Source organism: Vanellus vanellus, assembly GCF_965231255.1.
Source record: "Vanellus vanellus genome assembly, chromosome: 3".
Lineage (NCBI taxonomy): Eukaryota > Metazoa > Chordata > Aves > Charadriiformes > Charadriidae > Vanellus > Vanellus vanellus.
This window is the reverse complement of record NC_138907.1, coordinates 6,760,056-6,773,442: the sequence shown is the minus strand read 5'-3', so window position 1 is coordinate 6,773,442 and position 13,387 is coordinate 6,760,056. Positions and strand designations below refer to the sequence as shown.

General features: G+C 40.2%; 1 protein-coding gene across 1 annotated transcript in view; it reads right to left on the bottom strand.

Moving 5' to 3' along the window:
- PLCB1 (phospholipase C beta 1) overlaps positions 1-13,387 on the bottom strand; it is a gene marked incomplete at its 5' end in the record, with an annotated part of 178,892 nt that overhangs the window by 84,949 nt on the left and 80,556 nt on the right. Inside the window, 5 exons of the mRNA XM_082480225.1 lie at positions 1,146-1,300; positions 2,311-2,435; positions 3,546-3,630; positions 7,386-7,482; positions 8,054-8,124. Of these exons, the coding sequence (XP_082336351.1) occupies positions 1,146-1,300; positions 2,311-2,435; positions 3,546-3,630; positions 7,386-7,482; positions 8,054-8,124 (533 nt within the window). The remainder of the gene's footprint in view (positions 1-1,145; positions 1,301-2,310; positions 2,436-3,545; positions 3,631-7,385; positions 7,483-8,053; positions 8,125-13,387) is intronic.

The window sequence follows — 13,387 nt, the reverse complement described above, 5'->3', positions numbered from 1 at the left end:
AAAAGTTAAAGAAAGCTCTGCAATTATTTCAGAAAATGGAAGAGGCACAGGAATATGTAGCAGTGTCACTGTACCTTAACAAATTCAGGTTTGCCTAAAGCAAATCTTAATCCATTCTCAGCTGTATCGTGTACGGGCACTGACACTGTAACCAGCAGAGTCCTCACAGGCAGACTTCTGACAGCTGTCTCATGACTCCTGGATGCTCATTCCTGTTAACAACACTCTGCATCTCCTAATAGCTATTGGATAACTTCCATCTCCATTTACAAAAATTGCAGAAGAAAGTGCCTCTGAGCCCACAGGAGGAACCGAAAGGTTCCATGATTACGGGTCACCACAAAACGTCATTCCCACATAATCATCTTTTTTAACCACGCGTGTCATCAGGTTATTACTTTATTCATATCCCTCCCAGCACTGCTCTGCTCGTGTCTGCAGCCTGACAGGAAATACTTGTTCTCTCTCAATGAAAACAGGAGGCTATTTTGCAGGTGGATTCTATAATACAGACGCTGTTCTAATGGGGAAGTCCATTAAAGGAATAACAGGATTTCAGAAAGTTTATGTTTTTATAACTAGAGATATACCAAGTATAAATTTGTGATCCTGTCATAGCCAATGCAATCTATCCCTCTAAGCATTCGTACAAGTAGTTTTCAATTTGCAGATTCCTGGCAGTCCTTGAACTTCATTAGAGGTCCTTAAAAAGGAGCAAAGAAAACCAAGTTGGCAATGAATTGCAGCTGACATTTACAGATGCACAGTTCTGCTGGAGAACTTACAGGGAACCAGAAAAATTGTTTATGCTTAACAGTGTACTGTTCTAGCTATACCAGTGCAACCTACCACTTCATAACTGTGTTTTAAAATTCAGCTCTTTGTTACTAAAACCACAGCCAAACTACTCTTAAATCCATTCACTTCCCAGTTACTTCTATGGAAAAAAATATATACAACAAAAAACCATTTATCCTACAATATGAAATGTGAGGCAGAAGGTCCTCTACAATTTAAAAATGAAACATCACTCCATTAAATGAAATGCATTTTACTGTCTTTACTCAGTATGGTCATTTGCTAGGCCACTGTACATCCATGCTCTGACGTTGTCATGAGAGCATTTTCACCAGCTGTGTACGTACCTTGACAGACAAGGTGTTAGCTACTATTCCATCCACTATACTTTCAGTAAATGGATCAAAGTGTTTGTCTGGTCTTCTCATGAATTCTGGCTTTAACCTGTATCCGCTTTTACCGTTGTACTCATACATTCCCATGTTTATTTGCATAGACAAATCTAGGTGTTAAAAATATCAATAAGAATAATGTTCTGGTTAGATAACAATTTAAAAAAATGATAAAATAATACTAATTACTGTAATTTCAAAGTGACTGTAATGTAAACAGCTATTTATGGCACACTGTCGCTTGTTAAACGAGTTTTCAGACGTGATCACAGCCACTCTCTTGGATTCTTTTGACAAGAAAAAGATATTTGTAAGACATCTTACGGAGACTACTCAATAGATAACATTTTCACATTTTAAAAGAAACCTCGATACTTAGGTTTTGAGTCCCTCAGTGTTGTACCTGACCCAGCAGAGTACTTATGCTTCTAAGACCTCCTAACATCAGAAACGGGGTGCTGGATACTTGGTTGAAACTGGCCCAAAGAGGCTCTCACTACTCTGCAGACTCCCAGCCCGTGTAGGGTTTTGCCTTCCATGGAAAGGCGCTGTACATATGGGCACAAATGGAAAGGAAAAAGGGAATGATACAATGATACCATGTGCCCAGAAGCAGAACATGGCCAGGATACGTCCTGGGATGCAGTAGATGGAAATATCTGTAGGTCTCAGAACAGACATAGACTTGGAAGACAACACATTCTATTTCAAAAGTGACTTGTGCATCTAGAAGCCCAAATGTCATTGTTTCTTAAACAGTCACTTTTAAAGTGGAATTTGCTGTCCAAGTCCCTTATGTCTCGATATACTGACATTTTGGAAGACACAGGAAAAAAATCCCCGTCAGATCTGAAATGCTGCTCAAGTATAACCACTTACAAATGATGACAATATGGAAGGCATAAGTATGTGTATCATACTAGCTACAGCATGGTAATTATGAATATTCCTAATTTAAAAAAAATAAACTGTGTTAAAAATGTTAATTAACAGCTCTGTAGTATCATCCAATCACTAGACATCTTTTGATGCATAGAGCCTTTCTTACCTACGAATCAGAAACTGTATCAGAAAAGTGGAAAGGTATAGCTTACAAAATCCAGAGACCAGCATAACTTACCTACAGTTTGGAAGTTAAGAGCAACCATTTGGCAGCCGGCATTCCAAAAGACTTGCGGCATGTAGTTTGATGAATCTACACGTGTTCCCTTTGGGTAAATTCGGCTTAGCTGCATTTTGTTATATCTAAACAGTGAGTCGTTAAGATACAGTACGTGTTACAAAAATCACTTTGCAGACAGGTACAACTCAATATTTAAATGCAGGTGATCTTTACAGAATGGCAGTGGGTTTCTTATTGGATTTCTGCAACCACAATGCTTTCAGACATCCACAATTTTGTAGGAGGTATGATAAATATGGGTAATTAAAGGTGCTGTTTGTTCCTGTACAGAGTACTCAGAATAAGCAAGGAAATAGCACAGACACATGCATTAAAAAGATAGCATTCACGAAATTCCATTTATCATTATGGTTACTAATTTGGGATTTTCCTAAGATTGCATTTATAGAGGCCAAATAGTTGTAAACAGCAAATCTTCCTCTGGTGGGGGAAGAGGTGCTCAGTTAAAAAGTAAGTGCTCTTCTGGACTAAGCATTAGAATTGGCCTTTACATACAGACAGAAATGTTGAGTGTGCACTTCTTATAGTTGAGTCTACAAATCTCAGAGATGAGAACATGCTGCAGGTTATGTGTGGAAATAGCTTTCCATTAATCTTCCTTAAGACACTATTTTATCTTGACCATTCATTCTTATGTGCAGGCATGACGAGAGACATTGAGAAACATCAAAAGGTCTAAAGAGAAATGCTCCTTAAAAGTTATAAAAAGAACTTTAAATGCTCTTTAAAAGTTATAAAAAGAACTAAAAAAAAAAAAATTTGCTTGGCAATAAAACAGCTCAGTGCTCTTAGAACTAGAGGTATGATGGGAAAGCAAGCTCTCTTGTATGATGTCGCAAAAAACCAAGTCAGCCACACTTTGATAATTTGCTCACCATAACTCATACCACCTCATATAGGATGATAAATTTAACAACGCGTATCAGGTCTTCAATATATAGTTTATGCCTATTCCCTCTAGTCCTAGCCCACAGCACAAGGACTCATGCCAGCTTTTAAATTAGCTCATCAGAGCCCAGGCCAATTAACTCATCTAGGAAGACAGTCAAATCTACAAATTTCATTTGGCTTCCCTATTTCCCCAGCTCCTGTCTCCAAATTTCAATAAAGCCCTGTAACAGATCTCAGATATAGAAAGGCTAAGAAAGCAGCTTTCTGAAAGTCAAGGATACTCCACAAATTCCACAGGAGACTTCGTAAGTTGCTCAAGCCCTTTGGTTTCCACAAAGGAAGACATTTCAAAACTTTTGTTGCGTTCTGAAAGTTTAAAGGGGAAATAAAAACAGCGACACGTTAGAGCATGAAATCATATGCGATGCATGAGCTGCAAACAACTGGTTTAGTCTCAGTCCCCTTATCCCATCTACTGTTCACCAGCTCATTTCACCCTGATCTCAAAGAATTTACATGCACAATCATTCGCTGACAGCAGTAAGCTCGCCCTGCACATGCTCAAGAGCTCCGGCTGAACTCACATTAGCATTGCCCAAATTAAGGGCACCAGTACTGTCTAAGATTGCTGCTGTTCCAGCTGCAGGCAACAGAAACCCAGTGCACAAGCAGAGGTCTCTCATGTTTGCTTGCAAAATACCATGTTGATATATTTGAGAGGTAGAGCCCAAAGCTCACAGGTGTGATGAAGAGGTATTGAAGCAGCTTTTGTGGGGAACACAGGGTCCTGCTGGATCTCTTGATTGTCTTTGCAGGCAGATGCAAGGGCTTTGAGCCAATGTGAAGCTATAATAACTAATGTCCGTATCAGATTAAATTAAGCAGTGCGCTAGCTGTGCCTACAGCAGTTCTCGTTATCTTCAGTATGTCAGAGTAAGGTCACATCTGTCTCAAACAGTCGTGAAAACACTGCTATCTAATCAAGCCTGAAGGTACATTCCGGTGTCCCAGCAGGTCTTTAGACCTAACCCTGGACTGATATGGAGCTTCTATGACCTCTTTAATTTGGTCAGACTTTCGGACCTAATAGTAGTGAAAAACTCCTCCTAAGCTTGTAACTCAGTGGAACTAAACATTAATTTGTGTAACATTTGTTACTCACCTTTGCCTGACATGTGTGCAGCCTTTCAAGGTACCCGTGTGACACGCTGCAGCAGAGAGCCTAAGTCAAGACCCTTCTAGCTTCAGCATTTTTTCCTTTACACATTTTGACAGAAGGTAAGGATTGCTGCCCATTTCATCACAATCAGCTGTGTAGATTGCCTGGAAGGGGCCACAGCGCTGGGAGGTCATACCCATTAGATATCTCAGCACTGCTCTCTTTAAAAATGAGGGAAACAGTGCCTGTATAGAAACATGAACTCTCCAGCCTCACTACTTTATTGAAAGCAAACAATAAGGCAGAGAAAAGGCTTGCCCTGCCAGCCTGGCTGGCTCCTTGAAGTCAAACTGCGAAGCCACAGGAGAGGGATAAAACTGAACAAAAGTACTTGTCTTGCAGAGAGGAGCAGGACAGAAACAGGTGGGCACTTTCCTTACAGGAAGCCAAAAAGGAAGCAGTGGATCCAAGGAAGCGAGGAGCTAGATCGTTTCGGCCAACGTGAGAGGAAAATGTGCTGCCAGCCTGCAAACTACAAACTATTCGCAGCGTATGGTGAAAAAGTCATAGGATGACCATGGTGTTCCAAAAGTGATTCTCTCCCTCTAAAAAAGCTGGGACTCAGACTTTGTTGTGGTCCCTATTTCTAATTAGCAACCATCATGCTACTGCCATTATTCATAGCTATTATCTCCTAACAGCGAAAGACTCCTGCCATTCCGTAGAGGCTGCTCTCTTACCACTTCTCTTCCTTTTCAACAAGCAATATCCTCTCTTTCTCCAGACTCTGTTCCAGCCACCTCACCTCCATCTCAGCTCCTTATAAAAGCACTGAGATTATTCTTACTACATCCTTTCCCCTTACTAATGGGATAGCACTAGCAACATACATATATAGTGGCTTTATTCTATTTAGAATATAGGTGCTATAATATGTTGTCAGAATATACTGTATCTCTCAGCCTTATCTTAAAGTAGAGCATCTGTAGGAAACCAGAACTGGTAGCTGTTAAATGACTCGGTTACTAAATGTCCAGGGCTTAATCAAACTCCTAATTAAAATAAGAACAATTACTTCCTTGTAGTATCTGGAGAGGATTAAGAAACCTGCCCTTTGAAGAAAAGACTGTGCAGGAGACACATTTCTCTCTTTTGACACATTATGCTGCTCTGTCTTATTAGAAGGAAGTCACTCTGGAGTTTGCAAAAAACTTGTTGAAAAACTGCCTAAAAAATTTGAAAAAATACAGTTACAGCTACTTGCTGTCAAAGAGAGAACATACCTACTGAGGGCAATCAGGGGACTGTTACAAATCCAGTGCTATTTAATATTTCTGTTAACGAATTGGATGCAAGACCAGAGAACGAACTTCTAAAATGTGCGAATGACAGAAGCAGTGAGGTACTGTTACCACCATGGAGGCCAGGATCACAAATCAAAACAAATTCTGAATTAGAAAACATTAATTTACAAAAATGCTGTAACATCCAAATGACAAAACTGTACAAGAGACAAGTATGGAGCCCTACACTTTTAGAAATGAAGTCAGGTGAACAAAAATAAAATCTGGGCAACAACTGGATAGGGAGCAAATTAAAAAGCAATCCTTATCTAACTCCTTTATTCAGCTCATCTTTGTTGAATTTAATGAAGGTTCGGCAGTGAGTCCAGGCCACGACACAGACCAGAACCCACAAGTCATGCTATAGTGTCCACTGCTTTAACTAGCTAGCAACATTTACTACGTAAGGGCACTGCTTTAATGAACTGGCCACATTTACCACATAATGATTAATTTTTTTCAACACAAACACCAGAAATATTAATTCCTTAATGTTATGAGTTCACAGAAACAGTATGATTAATCAAAGATCACATCAAGACTTAGGATAAAAAGTCTGGACATCAGCAGTTCTTTACAAAAGACAGAACTTAGAAAGGCACAGGCATGTGAACAGAAGAAATCTACACAACGCAATTTTGTAACAGCTGCAATAACTTGTCTTGCTAGGATTCACATGGCTTCCTTTCCAGAAGGAATATCTCCTTCCCACTGTGTTCTTGTAATTCTCATTAGAGTTAGAGGAGATTATAAATGTCCAAAGGGACACAACTAGAGGGAACAAGCATAGCTCTCTGCATGACTCTGTGAATGCTTGTGTGTATGTCTGTATAAATACCCACATATAAATGAATTAGTAGATAATTTATTATATGTTTATTATTCATGATGAGTAAATGCAAAATCTTGTATACAGAGATGGACTTAGGCACCAATTACCTGTCCTCTGCCAAGGCCTCCATAAATCCATAATAAATTAAAATGCTATATACTTCTTTAACTAAAAAGCTTCAAGAGCATATTGCAACCTGTCAAAACAAAGTGAAAAAGGGCAGGCAAACAGTAGGGGGTTCTGCACCAAGAAAGGAAAAGATGCTGCAGTGTTTATTGAGGATGCCACTGAGTGCACTTCTAGCAAGGCATCTTCTGTAAAAGCCAGCGGGGGATGAAATTATGGCCTTTTCTATACAATACACAGAGTTAGGAATGAGTGAATTTGCATATGGGGAAGGGCAGACTTTGCTTACACTGAACGCTCTATAAAAGTAGCTGAGACAAACTATAAAGCACTTGCCCAATCCAAATGAATATTTATGACCACCTTTCTCAAACTGCTTAAGTTACTCTTCAATCATGGACAACAAATACAATATAACATTTTCAAAAACGTTTTTGAAATGGCAGCATGTTTACTGTTGATGAATTTTGATATTTAGACTAACGCACGTTTCAAAATAAATACGGATTTATTTGGCTGGATACCAACAGAACATTTTCTGTCCGTGTGCCTGTATCTATCTAACTGAGAAGAAGACAAGCAGCATTTCTCCAGAACTTTCTTCAAAACACTTGTCAGGTAATTTCCAGTACAAGATGTTGCTTACGCTTAGCTTACTTACTTTTTGATACTTCGAATGACTCAAACTTCACAGGCTGAATGTAGTTCACCAGGTTGGACATCTCTTCCGTGGCCATAGCCTCACTTCCAGCAGTACCCTGGGGCAGAAAAGGGAAAATGCTGCAGTTTTGATCTGTCCATGATGCCATCAGATGCCACAAATACCAAAGCCCAGTTTTCTATCAACCATGAGATCTTTCACTGATCCTGGCTTAGTGAGGTCAGTGCCTCACACGGGGAAAGAAGAAAATTTGCTATAAAATTTAAATGTTTAATTAAACTGCTGCTGTATTCATTCTTTTTACGTGGCTCCTAGGGAAGGGACAGCATTACCTTTACACCCGCATGGTGCTGAGCACATTTATCAGTACTGTTGAATAAATGATAAATATAGCTCTGAGGTTTTGATGTCAAGTTTTTCTCCAACAACGCTAAATACACCACAAGCAGTTGTCTAAAACAGACCAGCTGTGGTGCTATTAATTCTTATTCTTCAGTAAATGAAAATATAAATAAACAAAGCAGAGGGGTTTCCAAACCGATTAACAAACGTTTCCCAGTGCTCTGCCTCCCTTTGTCCACTAGATGGTAGTCCCACTCCTAGTAACACAAGCCAACCCACAACTGCTGGAACCAACCCGTCACCATAAAACATATCTACACCCTTACTTCATCCATCGACGACTTTTTACAGTCATCATCATAGTCATCATCATCATCGCTCTCAATCTCTGCTTCTCCTGAAAAGTTTTAAGCAGAAGATAATAAGCAATAGTTATAAACACCAGTGGTAAATTCAAGAAAGATGTGGAAATACCACTGCTTAAAGAAGACTACATTATACATGTGCTTTTTCTCACAGCACAAATCAAATACACTGTCTCGAGGGATTCATCCATCCTCAGCACTGATAAGTTCTTATTGTCCAAACAAACTAAAGCTCTTCCTTTGCAGCTGCTGGATGCTCAGTGTTTGCAAATCATGGGGTACTTATCAGCACTGAGAAAAGAGCATTTGTGGTGTGTGTAGTGTGCACAGTGTGTGGGTATAGTATCACAAACTACTCTGAAGAGATGTTCCCACTCTTGCAGCACAGCCCTGGGGTTTAGGAGATTTGAGTTCAAACTCCCTCTCTGTTGCAGGATCCCTGCACAACCTTCAGTGAATGCCTTTACCTGCTCCAGGAAGCTCACACGTAACAGCATGCATGAGGTGAAGAAACCATGGATGAAAACTCATGAGATTCTCATGTGCTGTGGTAGCAAGCCTGGTTCAGCAAAGTCCATCTGTTCTGAACGTATCGCAGTGTACTGAGGTGGCATAGCTGTGAGCATCCTGCACAGGAGCCTAATTGCAATAGTTTGACTTCAGTTCCCTTCAGAGACTGCTTTGGTGTGCCATACTGCTAGGATTCTGGTGGCATAGCTCAGATGCACCGGCTGAGGGCAGTGCAAATCAAATAATATGAAGAAGATGCATAAGGCTCGTCCTTTCCCTGAAAAAGTAGTGATGGAGTAAATGGGACCAAATAAAACACATTTTATGCCTTGCTCCCAATTGCGGTGTACTCATCAAATTCCTATGGGCAAGAAACAGATTCTTTATTGTTAATTAGCGAATGCCTCTCCTCGCCTCCAAAATGTTTTGATTTGGTTGCACCAGAAATTAAACCACTGAGGAACATCAGGCTTATCTTTCTCTTTAGTAACTCCTCTTGTGGGTCTGGCTGTCATAAAGTATACATTGCGCATCTTAAGAAGACTCTGAAAAAGAAGGTTTAACTTACACTGCAGTCACCTATCCACACCTGTAAGACAGACAACTCTCTCTAAAGATTCATTCTACAAACCTTTCAGCTTTCTTCAGCAGTGGCAATTTCATTTTGGCAGTACAAAAATCTAACCACTGTGCAGCATTCCCAAACACTCCAGAGAACAGTAATTCAGTCTCGGTTCCTCCTCTCAATTTAGGGTGTAATCCAAAGCCCACCGAGTCAATAAAGAAACTCCCCTTTGTTCCAGCAGGCCTCGAATCATGCCCAGTGGGCCCCTTCTGAACATGGACAGCACATGATTTAAATAATGAGTGTTCCTTTCACAACCAAATGATGACTACCCAGGCTGCATTTCCTTCCAGATGCAGATGTTGAAATGTCAGGCTTTTATTCATGAACACATTTCTTCCTGAACATTTCATTCAAGAAAATAACACGATTGCTCAACAGGCTCAAGGGATGGCTCAGGGAACCTCAACACATTGCAAAGAGCCAGCCGAGCTCTCACAGGATTTGCAGTGACAGCCTTTGGATGGGAAGCTCTCAATTGATTTAACCAGACTGGCAAAAAAAACACTTTGCGTAGTCCACAAAATGGGAGACATGGCAGACCTCAGCCAACTCGTACTGCTGAGATACCAGGTAAATGACAGTTTGTTCTTGCTAGAAGTGTCCAGGGAGGAAAGTATGCAATACGTTATTCATTTATTTAAAAATATTTAACAGGAAAACTCCCAAGGACATCCGATCCCATTTTCAAGTTCTGCATCAGACAGCAAAACCGGGAAAAATAATACACAGGACTGCAAACACAGAATGAAAATTAGTAAGTGTTTTAGAAAGTGTGACTCCATCTGCACTGCCTTTCACCCAGTGTCATGGTCCTGCGCTCAAACTCAACCTTCTTTTCCTATTACACTGCTGGGACATAAAGTCACAGGAGGCCTTGGCCAGGCTGAGGAGATGTCTGTGTGCCGCAGACACCTTCGTCCTCACCCTCCCCCAGTGGTGGTGGGATCAGCCCCATGACATCATCCCTATCCCTTCCCAGGAGGGCACACTCACTACGTATCATAAATGCATGTGGGCTGCCATATGCAGCTCTGCTGCAGGTCAAGTCCAGTATGTACATGTGAGCTTGTCTAAGGGACAACTGGCCCTAATGGCATAATTACTACTTGCATTTAGACAGGACTACAAACCCAGGCCAAGACCTCTCCATGCTATGTAGCATATAACTACAGTAAAAATAGAGATCCCTGCTCCAAGGGCTTGCCCTCCAAGTATGAGTCAAGAGCTTGCCCATGGAAAGAGGCAGACAGAAGAACATCAAGAAATAAAAAGATGTTGCTCCCGATCACAATAATTAAATTATAACGCAGATACTGTCAACTGCTCATAGGCAGAAGGGCTCAGGAAACTTCTCAGTGGAGTAACGGGGCAGTATCAAGGATGTTTCCAAGGAGCTGTCCCTAGTGAGTGGGGCAGAGTGGGGAAGGCATAAAAATGCTCATTGGACAAAGTAACAAGTGGACAAAGGAGGCTGAATCCCAACTGATGGGTAGCAGGGTTCAACACTAATACTGAATGGAAGATGATTAGAAGAGGAGAGCTGGGAATGACAAGCCAAATCCCTATTACCAAGGGTTGCGGAAGCAGAGTGCTAAACATTATCCGTTCTCACCATGCCTGAGCAGCGTAACGGATATTGAGAGCCTAATAAAATGAAAGGTTATACATTGCTTGAAAATCAGAGGAATTTGATAATCTGCTTTCTCAGACCCCTTTAAAATAACAGCTAGAATGGATTATAAATGTGGTACTTGGTGTTGCAGCTTGTTAGCTCTGTAACGTTTAGGCAGCTACCAGCATCTTGGAGGGGTAAATCCCCTTTGGTTTTTTCCACAGGCTGTACATCAGCACTTGACGATTTTTAGAAAGGAAAAAATGAACTTAGTTTGCTAAAATATTTTACTTTGTAACAGTGGGCCATGGCCTCAGCTGGCATGCAGCAGCAATGTACCAATGCATTTACACACACTGTGCCGAGAACTTTTTATCCAGTTTTCTATTTAGTCATCATGAAACAATAGAACCAATTCTACCCTGTCTCTCTGTCTTCCTGTGACTCTTTCCTTGCAGCACCCACTATGCTGCAAAAATGTCATCCTATCAGTGAGAAATTAACAATTGAAAATGTAAATACTGTTCAATTAGCAAGTTTTGGTTATTCTCAGTATAGGCCTACTTTCGGTACAATGTATGTACCTGCAGAAATGCCACTGTTCTTTTTGCAGTGTAATCTAACTTGAAAAATCTTGCTTATTTACTTCCATTCACTGTGCTAAAACAGCCAGGTCTAAGACGCTTGTTTACCAAAATGACAACCTATCTCACAAGTGCTATCTCAGAAATTCTTTTGCTGCCTTGCCAGCTTTGCTGTACCTTTAGGGAAAGTTTTTTCCACTGACAGATATTATACTCTATTGAAGTCACTTTTTATATCCGTTTCATTAACATCTTGCCAGCCATTCCACAAAGCTCGTTTCAGAATTGCTTTTTTAATTACTGCTATTATATCACCACCACCCAGCTTTCATATGGTATGCTTATAAACATATCAAAAAAGTGGTTTGTTTGGATTTAAATCTGACCTCAAGCAGTGTAAGACACAGTGAAGCCTGCTATCAACTGAAGTACAAATCTCCGTATTTTTTGCACTGCTGTGAAAAAACTTATTTAAAATTTCAGGAAGGCTAAATCAGCACAACTTTCTCCTGGAGATCAGCAATAATTCTGACAGGAGCTATACAATACAATAGACTTATTTGAATAATACACCCAACTTGCTAAATATAAAGATTATATTAAGGTTAGAGAATTGAAACACTTCCTATTAAGAAATGTTTAGGATTAGGCTTCCGTTAGTAAATCTTTAATTGCATTACTCTTCTCATGCTCCAGAAAGAAATCAGTACTGGGTATAGAGGAGCACAGCGCTCGCAGTGCTCCAGCATCACACATTGCAGATACTGAGACGCACATAAGGAACGAGACAGTGAAAAGAAGTGTGTCACAGTGACCGTTGAGCACTGCCCCACGGAACCACGCTCTTCACTGGGTCTTGCCATAGCGGTCTTATAAAATGGTGAACAATTATTTTTTTTAAATGTTCACGGGCAGGGATCTGGTATCTGATTTACAGAAATGCTGCATGCTCGATGCTGTAAGCTGTAGCTGAAATCTCTGGAGCTGTGCTTGGAATACTTAAAAATTCAAAGTGTTCTTGAAAAATCAGATACTGGATGTTCCTTGTCAGTCACCCCTAAACTGTTCTTAAGCTCTCTCAGACTTGGTTGTCCTTAGATAAAATTGGCCTAATAGTATTTCACTTCCCACAGGCATTGTTCGGATAAATTCACTGCTGTTTGTCGAGTGCTCATATGCAGCCTGGATACCCCCACAGAAATTCACTGCAAGATGCGGATGCTAGATCTAGGATCAAGTATAAAATGACAGGAGAGAAAAAATATTGACTAACTGCATTCTCCAAAAGAGCCATAGGTCCTTAAGGAGAAACAATGGCTGACAGTAGGATTACAAGTGATATATTTTGGCAGTCATAGATGAACCACACCAATTTTACACCACAACTTAATTCTAGCAGTTTCTAACTTTTCAGTGTTCATCATCAGAATCTACAGTTAACAGAGATTGTTACATAGGTAATACAGACATAATATTCACAGTTAATTTGTAAAATTACACACCCTATTATGGGACTAACCCCACTGCCATGCATCATCATCAACATCTAGATTCACAGTCCAGGTCTTTTCTTATAAAAGCTCATAGAGAGGCTCCTAAAAGACAAAGCTGTTACCCTCTATGCAGATCAGGCACTCAGAAGAAAACATATAGGAAAAGACATGTACTTTGTCACTTTGCTTGCTGGTAACAAAAATGTAGAGTTAGGAACCCAGGGCTGATTTCAAGTGTTGAAAAGGAGTCAGTTGGCATACGCACACTTATTTTTTTGTTGCTTGGGATTTGTCTAAAGCAAATAAAGAAAACAGCATTAAATCATTCCTGACACCAGGATGAATCTTCCTTTGAAATCCAAGCCCTACTCCAAAGCATGCCCTTTTTAAAGTTTCTTCAACAATAGTTGAAAACTCTTTCTTTGCTTCTAATAGGATAAACAATGTTATCCACAAATACAGCAGGAT